The sequence below is a fragment of the Manis javanica genome, chromosome 2 (assembly GCF_040802235.1).
Source record: "Manis javanica isolate MJ-LG chromosome 2, MJ_LKY, whole genome shotgun sequence".
Classification (NCBI taxonomy): Eukaryota; Metazoa; Chordata; class Mammalia; order Pholidota; family Manidae; genus Manis; species Manis javanica.
Window position 1 is genome coordinate 111,376,731 of NC_133157.1, and position 12,642 is coordinate 111,389,372.

General features: G+C 36.8%; 1 protein-coding gene across 9 annotated transcripts in view; it reads right to left on the reverse strand.

Annotated features, from left to right (window-relative positions):
- MALRD1 (MAM and LDL receptor class A domain containing 1) overlaps positions 1-12,642 on the reverse strand; it is a 672,837-nt gene that overhangs the window by 490,626 nt on the left and 169,569 nt on the right. For all 9 annotated transcript variants that reach the window (XR_012127984.1, XM_073229124.1, XM_073229120.1 and 6 more), the window contains exon 19: positions 2,200-2,287. Coding sequence is in view for 8 of the 9 variants with exons in the window: in XM_073229124.1 (XP_073085225.1) it covers positions 2,200-2,287 (88 nt within the window). In the remaining variant the exon portion in view is untranslated. The remainder of the gene's footprint in view (positions 1-2,199; positions 2,288-12,642) is intronic.

Below are 12,642 nucleotides of genomic sequence, written 5' to 3' on the forward strand. Positions count from 1 at the left end.
GCATACATAGAAACAGGGCTACACAGAAATATACAAAGCTATGAATAATATGTGTTTTTGCTGTTAATTGTTCTATGCTCACTCACACACTAGAGAGCAAGAAATAAATGCTTGTCATTATAAGCCATGAAATTTGATTTTCAACAGAAGCTGACATTTAACAGTTATGCACATAAAGGTAATTAAGATTTTAGCAAAAATAATATATATAACCACAGTATGTAAAACACTTAAAAAGATATAAACATCTCTCCATTTATGCACCCAGTCATCCAACAAATAAATATTGACTGGGTACTATTATGTGCCAGATATGATTTAAGCTATTGGAAATAAGGCAGCAATGAGATTAAAAACTCTGCTTTCTTGAAGTTAACATTATTGTGGGGAAAATGGGAATATAACCATAAGGCTCATAGGAAAAAAATACCCAAGGGAAGGTGATAGAAAGTGTCAGATATGTGTGTGTGTGTGTGTGTGTGTGTGTGTGTGTGTGTGTGTGTGTGTGTGCGTGCGCGCGCAGTGTTCAGAGAAAGCTTCACTAAAGAAAAACCTTTTGAACAGAGGTCAGATAGAAGGAAGGGAGTCAAGTACATATCTGGGGAAGCACATTCCAGGAAGAGGGCAAGGCAGGAGTAAAGGCCCTGAGGCATCAATAGGTTGGCTTGTTCAAGGACTAGCTAGGAAGCCTTGCAGTTGAGAAAAGTCAATTAGAGGCACACTGATGGAAGGTGAATGATGGCATGAGGAGACAGTCACTGATGCACGGGAAGCTACTGGAAGGAGTTTGGCATTTGCTTTGAATGCAGCAGGAAGAGTCTGATACCAGAGTGACATGACTTCTAAGTTTGAAAAGTACCATTCTGTCTGCTGTTTTAGAACAGATTATATGACTCTAGGGTAGAAGCACAGGAATCATTTAAAAAGTAATAGGTGCAACCCATATAGAGACAATGGTGGTTCAGGCCAAGGGAAGAGGAGTAGGCTCTAGACCTATCTGAAGTGAGTAGCTATCAAGATTTACTGATGAATAACAAGCAAGTAAAAATAAAATGTCATTTACTGAGATAGGAAGGCATTGGAGAATGGCAGAACTGAGGGCGTAATAAGGTATTGACTTTTAGGCAGTGAGAGATCAAGGTAAACCTGTTGAATTCTGGCCTTCTTCTTGCCGGCCTTCCAGAGAATGATTTGCTTTCTGCAAAGTTCCGTGGAAACCACCACACAGAGTGGTTAAGGTAATTAATCCTGCCAGAATATGAGGCAGAGGATCAGGCATGTCACACAGCTACAACTCAAAGAACTGAGTCCAGTCCTCGGACTATGTCTGGGGAGGGGTTCACCACCAGCAGTGCGGAGATGGAGCGGGACAGAATGTTATGGCTTAGCACAGGACAATCTTCTCTTCAGGGATTGTTGTGATTGACTGTGAAATTACCCAGCCTCTGAGCACCCCAGGAAGGAGACTGTGTACCCCCTTGTCGTGGAATTTTGAGAGCCTCCAGCCTCAGTGCCAGACTCACCTCCAGGAGCTTGACATCCCATCCTACCAGATCCCCACGCCCTGTCCAGCTGGGCTTTCCCTGATGTGTGTGAGCTTTAGGTTACTGTTCCCCACGGTTTCTGGGCTGCCTGCTGAACATCTAAGATGAGATGTTGAGCAGGTGGTGGGCATCTAAGTCTGGCTTTCAGGGGAAAGAAAGGTTAAGGTTGGAGATAAAAATCTGGGAAATGTTATTTTCTTTAAGAAAAGATATCTATAACATGGAGAGGAGATAGTTGACAACAATCCTTAGGATTATTTAAAGTACAGCCTGAGAGGAAAACATCACTGGAGGTACTGAGGGGTTATAAAGTCTCCCAAATTGTGTATTTATAAGGCAACCAGTTGGTTATTACTGTCCTTCCAGTATAATGGAATTACAGTTTAACTTCAGACATGATTTCTTAATATTTAGCATGTGATAGGACATCAACACAACTGATTAAAACCCTTTGACTATGTTTCCAGAGATTTCAAGACTAATTACTAGCAAAGATTCACAACTATCACAACTATCTTTCCCAGGGTTAATGTACTGGTAGACTAGAAGTGAGGGTTTTTTTTTTTTAATATTTGTGGGAATGAAATATTGATTTCCTCAGCAGCTTTTTCAAATAAATGGGTTTGAAATTCTATACTGAAATACTCATCCTTACCAGGGTAGAGGGTACAGTTCATAAATGACAAGTCATCAATTGCAATGTCTCCAGTGAAGCCATCTCCCACCGAAGCCTCCACCAAAATCTAAAAAAGATACAAGAACCATGTTGATATTGTGAAGGAAATCATTTTATGAGAACTCAGAGGAAAAAAATTCAGAATTTACCTAGAGAGAGCTCCTTCTGAACCTTTAAAAAAATACTTTGCAAACATTTCCATAAGTAGGCCTCTTGTCTTACCTGCAAATCTCCAGACCCAGGAAGCCCATTCAGTTTATGGTGAGTTTTGATTTTCTGAAATCTCAGTTTATCAGATTGATGCCTACTTCCTTATAACATTCCGCCATTCATTCTAGACCTGACCTATTTCCTTCTGATCCCTTAAGTATATGAAGACAAATTGTTGTCCCCCTTTTCCCACCTTTGCAACTGGTAGTTCATCTGTTTTTCAAGGTTAAACCTCTTGATCCTTCAGGAAATTCAATCTGCTGCCACAGGTAGTTGCTAGAATGTACATTTTTTAAGAGCTTGAAACTTTTTCTCACACTGACCTTATTCTGTAACACTTTATGAAACTGGCTAATGGTTATTAGGTTTTCCTTCACACTGACCTTATTCTGTAACACTTTATGAAACTGGCTAATCGTTATTAGGTTTCCTTCAGAACCACGTTAATCACAGTGAACTCAGATGACATCTGCACTGTTACAGGACCTACCATTCACTACAACGCCAGTAAAAATGTGAAATACAACCATGAGTATATGGCAGATTGTGATCGGGGCTGAGATTTACTGTAACAGAATTAATCATGATGAATTATTTTAATACTCATGCAAATATGTTACATACTAGGAATCCTGCTATAAGTTAGTAATGAAGAACAAGCAAATTCAGATTTTAAAAACAGGTTCTTTTTTTCCACTATTATATGCATGTATATTTCCATTTCATTTTCCCTCACAAATGCTGTGTGTGGGAGTTGAAATTTTATTTTTCAAACTACCTTTCATTCAAAAATGTCTCATATCATATTTATAGATATCTTAGCTGAAGGAAAGTCTTAAAAGGTCAAATTACTGACCTCAAACATCTTGACATCTTTCCCCAACTTGCTAGTCTTTGAAAAGTACCAGAATTTCTACCTGATTTGTCACTAAGAGAATCAATCAACTTGTGAAAGGTTTATGCATTTAACTAATGGGCAAATTAATTCTACCCAAAATTGCCTGAAGAACATTTAATTGCAACACAGCAAGTATCCTACTGCTTTACAATGGGTCATTCCAAATACAAAAAGAATTCTTGTCTCTGCCAGCATGACTGAAAGAAATATTATAGACAAGAGAAAACAAAAAATGCAGGAACAATACTTAGTACACCATGGACATACAATGGGGAAATGACAGCCTCTTCAACAACTGGTGCTGGCAAAACTGGACAGCTACATGCAGAAGAATGAAACTGAATAACTTTCTAATACCATACAATAAAGTAAACTCAAAATGGATCAAAGACATGAATGTAAGTCATGAAACCATAAAACTCTTAGAAGACAACATAGGCAGACATCTCCTGAATGGAAGCATGAGCAACTTCTTCCTGAACGCACCTCATCGAGCAAGGGAAACAAAAGCAAAAATGAACTCATGGGACTACCGCAAACTAAAAATCTTCTGTATGGCAAAGGACACCATCAGCAGAACAAAAAGGCATCCTACAGTATGGGAGAATATATTCATAAATGGACAGATCCTGACAAGGGGTTAACATCCAAAATATATAAAGAACTCACATGCCTCAACAACCAAAGGGCAAATAACCCGATTAACAAATGGGCAGAGGATACAAACAGACACTTCTCCAAAGAAGAAATTCAGATGGCTAACAGGCACATGAAAAGATGCTCCACATCACTAATTATCAGGGAAATGAAAATTAAAACCACAATGAGATATCACCTCACACCAGTTAGGATGGCCAGCATCAAAAAGACTATGAAACAACAAATGCTGGCGAGGATGCAGAGAAAGGGGAACCCTCCTACACTGCTGGTGGGAATGTAAGCTAGTTCAACCATTATGGAAAGTAATATGGAGGTTCCTCAAAAAACTAAAAATAGAAATACCATTTGATCCGGGAATTCCACTCCGTGGAATTTATCCAAAGAATACAAATTTTCAGATTCAAAAAGACATATGCACAACTATGTTTATTGCAGCACTATTTACAATAGCCAAGATATGGAAGCAACCTAAGTGTTCATCAGTAGATGAATGGATAAAGAAGAGGTGGTACATATACACAATGGAATACTATTCAGCCATTAAGAAAGAAACAAATCCTACCATTTGCAACAACATGGACAGAGTGGAAAGATATTATGCTCAGTGAAATAAGCCAGGCAGAGAAAGACAAGTACCAAATGATTTCACTCATTTGTGGAGTATAACAACGAAGCAAAACTGAAGGAACAAAACAGCAGCAGATTCACAGACACCAAGAAGGGACTAGTGGTTACCAAAGGGGAGGGGTGGAGTTGGGTGGGTGGGGAGGGAGGCAGAGAGGGATTGAAGGGTATTATGATTGGTACACATGGTGTGGGGGGATCATGGGGTATACTTCTGTGGCATCTTACTACACTGATGGACAGTGACTGCATTGGGATATTGGTGGGGATTCGATAATAAGGGTGAATGTAGTAACCACATTGTTTTTCATATGAAACCTTCATAAGAGTGTATATCAATAATACGTTAATAAAAAAAGAATACTTAGTACAAAAATCATACAATTATTCTGATAACAAAAAGCCAGCAGTAAGAATTTGTTAGACTATACAGTAAGAAATCTATAGAAAGACTGCAGTTCACTATATGTTTATTCCATTGCAATATAACATAGGGTATGCTAACAAAAGGCTCAGAAGATTGAAGAAAAAGGAAAAATCTAGGATAAGTAAGAATAAACACTACTGACTTTGCTACTTGCTCATGGTCATCTTAGTTTATTAATGAAGAGGGATGGAATATTGATATCAGAATCCCAATATTTATGGGAAGCCTAGTTGTACACATACATATCTGTAAGCTAACTTTAGAGATATATATATATATATACATGCATAGCTCTATTCAACAGTATGGGTTTAACTGTTCCAATGTATTTTGTTGTTATGCACTCACAAATTTAAGAATTAGCCATTTGTGAAAATTACAAATTTTCTCATGTGTGGACCACACCAGGTACACAGCATGTCTGAGTGGAGCTTACTGCACAAGGCTTACTCCCACTGAAGTTTACTTCACTTTGCTTGAAAAAGATTTTGATGTGGTTTCCAGAAGTATTTGATGTCAATGGAAAGGAACAAAAAGACATAAGTTTTACAAAAATATCTTCAATTCCCTAATCCTCTAAGTGTTAACATTCTTGAGAATTAATGAACAATAGTTTCAAGTTGAGATACTAAAAATGTCAATTTGTATGTATAATTGCAGTCTCAGCCTCTTTCAAATATTCAATTAAGCTGGCCATTTTTTAAAAAGCCTACTTGATAAATTACATCTTGAGAAAAAGTTATGAATGCTGTAGTTTAATTCTATCTTTGCCCTATATTTAATTTGTTCTTACAAAATGCTGTGCAAATTATCCTAAGAAACTAGTCCTGAGAAAATAGTCACAAAAAAGAACCACACCAAGAGTCTTTATTCCGAAAATTCACTTTCATTTCTGTTGTTTTTCCCAGAATAAATGGAAGGCTACTAAAATACACACATTGTATGCAAGGCCGTATTGCCATTCTGGCATCAGGAAAGCTGACTTTCATTCCTAGGCTCCACTAGTGCCTTACTGAACAACTCCAAGGGCAACTGAAAATTCCAGTTTGGTCTAAAAGACCTGCATTATCTGTAGAAGCCAATTTGACTTAGAGTAGAACTATCACTGGCTTGGAAATTTCATAAAATGATTCAGCTCTGCTATGTTGCCCTTTTCATGGGCTGCTACACACTCCGAATACAGATGGAGTGGCTTTGCCAACTATATTGGGACTTTCACTTCCAATCCAACCAAAGACTCAAATATTAATAAGGCTCTAAAGACCTGAGTTCATTTTCCTCTATATTGACCAAAATTTTTAAATGATATGGAAATTTCTGTCCTCAGAGGCATGTAAGATTCAATGTAATAATTTTTACAAAAATGTCTTCAATTTCTTAGCATATAAATGTTATACACATCTTCATGGAAAATATCTTCAGTTTTCATATATATGCTATATGTATGTAATACAGATAATGCTCTATTAACAAAATACAAAAAGAATGGAATTCATTCAACCTGCCACCTACTTTAACCATGCTATGTTTGAAAAAGAAAAAAAAATCCAGCATAAATATATCAATTTTTGTATAATGCGTCTTCAGGAAAACTTGAAACAAAGGAATTCTTATTTAAAATTCATAAAAAGTGCATATCCGATGTGGAGCAACCGGAACTCCAATACACTGCTGATGGAAATCCAGAATGGTACAGTCATCTGGGAAAATGGTTTGGCAGTTCCTAATAAAGGTAAACATGTGTTTCAATATGATATAGCAATCCTATACATGGGTATTTGCTTAATCAAGAGAAATGAAGATGCATGTCAAACAAATATCCATTCCCAAAGCTAAGAAAAGCTATCCTTGTGATCTCCAAAAACTGGAAACAATTCAAACACCCTCAAGCAGCAAAGAGGAAGGCAGCTTGTGGTAGATCTTTTCAAAGACAAGCCACTCCGCATTTATTTTTTTATTTTTTTATTTTTTATTAAGGTATGATTGATATATACTCTTATGGAGGTTTCACATGAAAAAACAATGTGGTTACTACATTTACCCATATTATCAAGTCCCCCACCCATATGCCAACGCAGTCACTGTCCATCAGCATAGTAAAATGCCACAGATTCACTACGTGCCTTCTCTGTGCTACACTGTTAACCCCCATAATACCCCCACACCATGTGTACTAAACATAATACCCTTCAATCCCCTTCTCCCTCTCTCCCCACCAATCTTCCCACAACCCTCCACTTTGGTAACCACTAGGTCATTCATGGACTCTCTGAGTCTGCTGCCATTTTGTTCCTTCAGTTTTGCTTCATTGTTATACACCATAAATGAGGGAAATCATTTGGCATTTGTCTTTCTCTGCCTGGCTTATTTCACTGAGCATAATATCCTCCAGCTCCATCCATGTTGTTTCAAATGGTAGGATTTGCTTCTTTCTTATGGTTGAATAGTATTCCATTGTGTATATGTACCAGATCTTCTTTATCCATTCATCTATTAAAGGACACTTAAGTTGCTTGCATATCTTGGCTATTGTAAATAGTGCTGCGATAAACATAGGGGTGCATATGTCTTTTTGAATCTGACAATTTGTATGCTTTGGGTAAATTTCAAGGAGTGGGATTATTGGGTGAAATGGTATTTCTATTTTTAGAGTTTTGAGGAACCTCCATATGGCTTTCCATAATGGTTGAACTAGCTTACATTCCCACCAGCAGTGTAGGACGGTTCCCCTTTCTCCACATCCTTGCCAGCATTTGTTGTTCTTAGTCTTTTTGATGCTGGCAATCTTTTTGTGTGACGTGATATCTCATTTTGGTTTTAATTTGCATTTCCCTGATGATTAGTGATGTGGAGCATCTTTTCATGTGTCTGTTGGCCATCTGAATTTCTTCTTTGAAGAAGGGTCTGTTCATATCCTCTGGCCATTTGTTAATCAGGTCATTTGCTTTTTGGATGTTGAGGCGTGTAAGTTCTTTATATATTTTGGATATTAACTCCTTGTCAGATATGTTATTTACAAATATATTCTCCCATACTGTAGGATGCCTTTTTGTTCTGTTGATGATGTCCTTTGCTGTACAAAAACTTTTTAGTTTGATGTAGTCCCTTGGATTCATTTTTGCTTTTGTTTCCCCTGTTCAAGAAGATGCATTCAGGAAGATGTTACTCATGCTTATATTCAGGAGATGATTACCTATGTTGTCTTCTAAGAGTTTTATGGTTTCATGACTTACAAGCAAGTCTTTGATCCATTTTGAGTTTACTTTTGTGTATGGGGTTAAACAATAATCCAGTTTCATCCTCTTGTATGTAGCTGTCCAGTTTTGCCACCACCAGCTGTTCAAGAGGCTGTCATTTCCCCAGTGTATGTCCATGGCTCCTTTATCATATATTAATTTACCATATATGGTTGGGTTTATATCAGGGCTCTCTAGCTGTTCCATTGGTCTATGGGTCTGTTCTTGTGCCAGTACCAAATTGTCTTGATTACCATGGCTTTGTAGTAGTGCTTGAAGTTGGGGAGTATAATGCCCCCTGCTTTATTCTTCCTTCTCAGAATTGCTTTGGCTATTCGAGGTCTTCTGTTGTTCCATATGAATTTTAGGATGATTTTCTCTAGTTCGTTAAAGAATGCTGTTAGTATTTTGATAGGAATTGTATTGAATCTATAGATTGCTTTAGGCAGGATGGCTATTTTGACAATTCTTCATATCCATGAGTACGGGATTTGTTTCCATTTATTAGTATCTTCTTTAATTTCTCTCATGAGTGCCTTGTAGTTTTCAGAGTATAGGTCTTTCACTTCCTTGGTTAGGTTTATTTCTAGGTATTTTATTCTTTTTGATGCAATTATGAATGGAATTGTTTTCCTGATTCTCTTTCTGCTAGTTCATTGTTAGTGTATAGGAATGCCACAGATTTCTGTGAATTAATTTTGTATCCTGAAACTTTGCTGAATTCAGGTATTAGATCTAGTAGTTTTGGTGTGGATTCTTTAGAGTTTTTTATGTACAATATCGTGTCTTCTGCAGACAGGGAGAGTTTCACTTCTTCCTTGCCAATCTCGATGCCTTTTATTTCTTTGGGTTGTCTGATTGCCGTGACTAGGACCTCCAGTACTATGTTGAATAGAAGTGGGGAAAGTGGGCATCCTTGTCTTGTTCCTGACCTTAAAGGAAAAGCTTTCAGCTTCTCACTGTTAAGTATGATGTTGGCTGTGGGTTTGTCATATATGGCCTTTATTATATTGAGGTACTTGCCCTCTATATCCATTTTGTTGAGAGTTTTTATCATGAATGGATGTTGAATTTTGTCAAATGCTTTCTCAGCATCTGTGGAGATGATCATATGGTTTTTGTCCTTCTTTTTGTTGATCTGGTGAATGATGTTGATGGATTTTCGAATGTTGTTCCATCCTTGCTTCCCTCAAGCCATTTCGCATTTAAAGGAGCCAACTAATGTCATGTGCAGTGACAGCTGAGAATCTCAAAAGCATGATACTAAAAAGTTGGATGCAAAAGGCCACATACTTTATCAATCCATTTCCACAACTTCTAGAAAAGCAGAGCTATAGGAAAAGGAATCAGTCAGCATTGCCAGAGGCTGGGGGAGAGGAGGAGCTTAATGACAGAGAGGAAGGAGGAATCTGGAAATATTTTTAGTTGTGATGTGGCTACATGACTTTTGTTGAAATTCATAGAGCTGCTCACCTAAACAAGATGAATTTTACTTATATAAATTGTACCTCAATAAACAAATAAAAAACATTTATTCTATAATTATTGCCATAAGTCATCAATATCTCAACTATTACTTACACTGATTTCTAAATTGCTAATTTAATGCATGGAATTTTATAATGAGCATTATAACATTCTCAAGAATCTCAATGTACTTTTCAATTCAGCTATGAAAAATCTTGCTATCCACTAATAATTTTTCAGGGAACTATTTGTTTTCCCTTATATATTTTATAGGCATCCACTTACATTCATTTAGTAGTCCATAATTTATAATGCAGAAACAGAGAAAATGAAAGACATTATAAAAACACTCTTTTAGCCTTTTTTTTTTTTTTTTACAAAAACTGACCAAAAGCTGACGTAGTCAAATCCTTGAAACACATTTAGACAACTATCCAATATTTTACCACATGACATAAAATTCTAGGGACAGTTAGAAGGTCAGTTTAGAATCTCAAAACTTTCCAGGCTAATACTTAGGGAAGTAGTTGTTAGATTCAATGTAAAAAGGTTTTAAACCATCTTTGGAATTTTTATACAACCTTGAACCAATCTCTTTAAAATAAAACTCAGATTCTTGTCTGATAAATTTAATGTTTCTAATTCTGTCTCTGGCCATATCACATGCAGAAAAAAAATGCAGATAATTAGAGTTTTCAATTACTATTCTATACATATGAAAACCATTTATCATAAACACGAGACACAAAAATTATCAAAACTGTGCATATAACTGAGCACAGAAATGGATAATAAAAATAAAATTGTGGTACTAGTAGAGAGGAAATAAAATACTGGGACAGATAAGTATGGCAAGTGCTATAAAAGGATAAGTTAAAAGAAAAAATCTGATGTCCATCTCATCTAATTTCCTATTTTGGGAAAAAACCATGTCAAAATTTTCATTCATCTTTTGGCATTACATTGTATTTCTTCTTGGTTATGTCAGGTTTTAGAACACATGACTTGCTAAGAATTTTTGATACTTCAATGACTGCCTACTTTGGCATTGTGCCAAGTGTTTCTATGGATACCAAGGAGCAGAAAGGCATCCTGTCCTCTAGCTTCTCACCATCTAGGGCAGAAGAGACTGAATGGTAACAACCTGGCTCCCAGAAGTTTAGTTTAACCCAAACAACACTTTCAAGTAGAACAGGCTACCAAATATTCTAAAAGTAACATATTTCACAGAACAATATTGTCCTATATTGGCTACAATCCCTATTACTCCCTAATAAATACCTAACTCTAAGGCTGAAGGTCTGTTCCACTTACTATTTTACATTTGACCTCCTGGTCTCAATTCATGTCGGTTGCCTGGTGCCCACAGGCATAGGGTTTGCAATTCCTTGTGCACGTTAGGTCAGAAACTATGAAGGGGTGAGACTTGCCCCTGCTCACAAGCTAATAATATTGCCTGCCACTGTTTCATATTCATATACTGACAGAAGATACCAGATCCTTGATTTAGAGGGACAACCAAAAGCATCATCCAGAGAACTACCTTCCACGGATTCCCCAGCCCCCCAGGGCAACATGATGAGGGCCCAGCATTTTCCCGCTCATGCAGTGGATTGCACCGTAAAAGAGGAATCCTGACATTAAAAGAGACTAGCTGGTATAGGCTGCTTATACATCAGCTAATTCCTGCCTCCAGAGAGAAAGAGAGAGGTGGATGTGAAGGAGAGGGCCACTTCCATGGAATGTAGGCAACTGCCTCACGGTAAAGGCTGTTCAAATACACACTTTGCTCAGAGGCTAAACTGTGCAGAACATAAGAAATCCATGGAGAATCATGTCCCAACAGCGAAGCTGAGCAAGAAGCTGCTACACTTCTGACATATTTAACTTGTGGAAGCACTAAGACCCCTTAATATATGTGGGAACTGAAATGTTCTTATCAGCTTGGCCTCCTTTTCTCTCACATAATAACACATTTTTATGCTATCTGAACTGAATGAGTATAACACCTTTCAGAGATGGCCACCCACCTGCTGCTAGCTCAGCTCCTTGTCCACCCACAGAATCTTTTTGCTGTGTTAAAGGTAGAGACTTTTTTTTAATCAAGGAAGGGGAAATGTGGTTGAGGAAATAAGGTCATGCCAAATTTTATTAATGTTTCTTTACTTAGAATTCTTTCTGTTATTCTACTTGAATGAAAGAGACAGAAACTTTTTAAAATAAAATCATCTTTAAGCTTTCAGGTCATATGAGATTATTTGCTTTCCATAATTGTTAAAGGGTTGGCAAACTGCAAAGATTATTTCTGCTACATTTCTATGTCATTTTAGATGTACAAAAAACACCAAAATTTGGGTGTTTTTTTTCCCCCTCCTCTAACATATAACAGTGCTTTTCTGGAACTTGCCTAAGTGGATTTTAAAAGGGATAAATGTTGATCAATTTAAAAGTAATTTGCTAGTAGAGACTCTGCAACCTCACTTGCTATTTTAAAGCATCCTCTGGAGACTCATATACCATGGAACACATTTCAGGTCTCATCTATTATGTGAATGAGGACAAATAATGCTCAATCTCTCCAGTCCTGAGAATTTATAAGGAAACTATTTGATTGGAGGTTACAAAGAAGGATTTAATTGAAAAAAACCTGGTCAATATTAGGGAGAAAAAAGTGTAAAAGATTTAAAACTATTGATTAAAAGTTCAAAAAATATTATTATTTAAAAATGATGCAATAAGGTTCAATAAGATTTTAGTAGAGCACAGCATTATACTGTCCAAGTGATTGATTCACACATGCCAAAGTGAAATTCTCATTTAAGAAGCATAGTTCTAAAATTTTTTATGTTTTTTCCAATTATCAGAGTAATTTTTTTATTCTCCACACCATTAAAGATAAT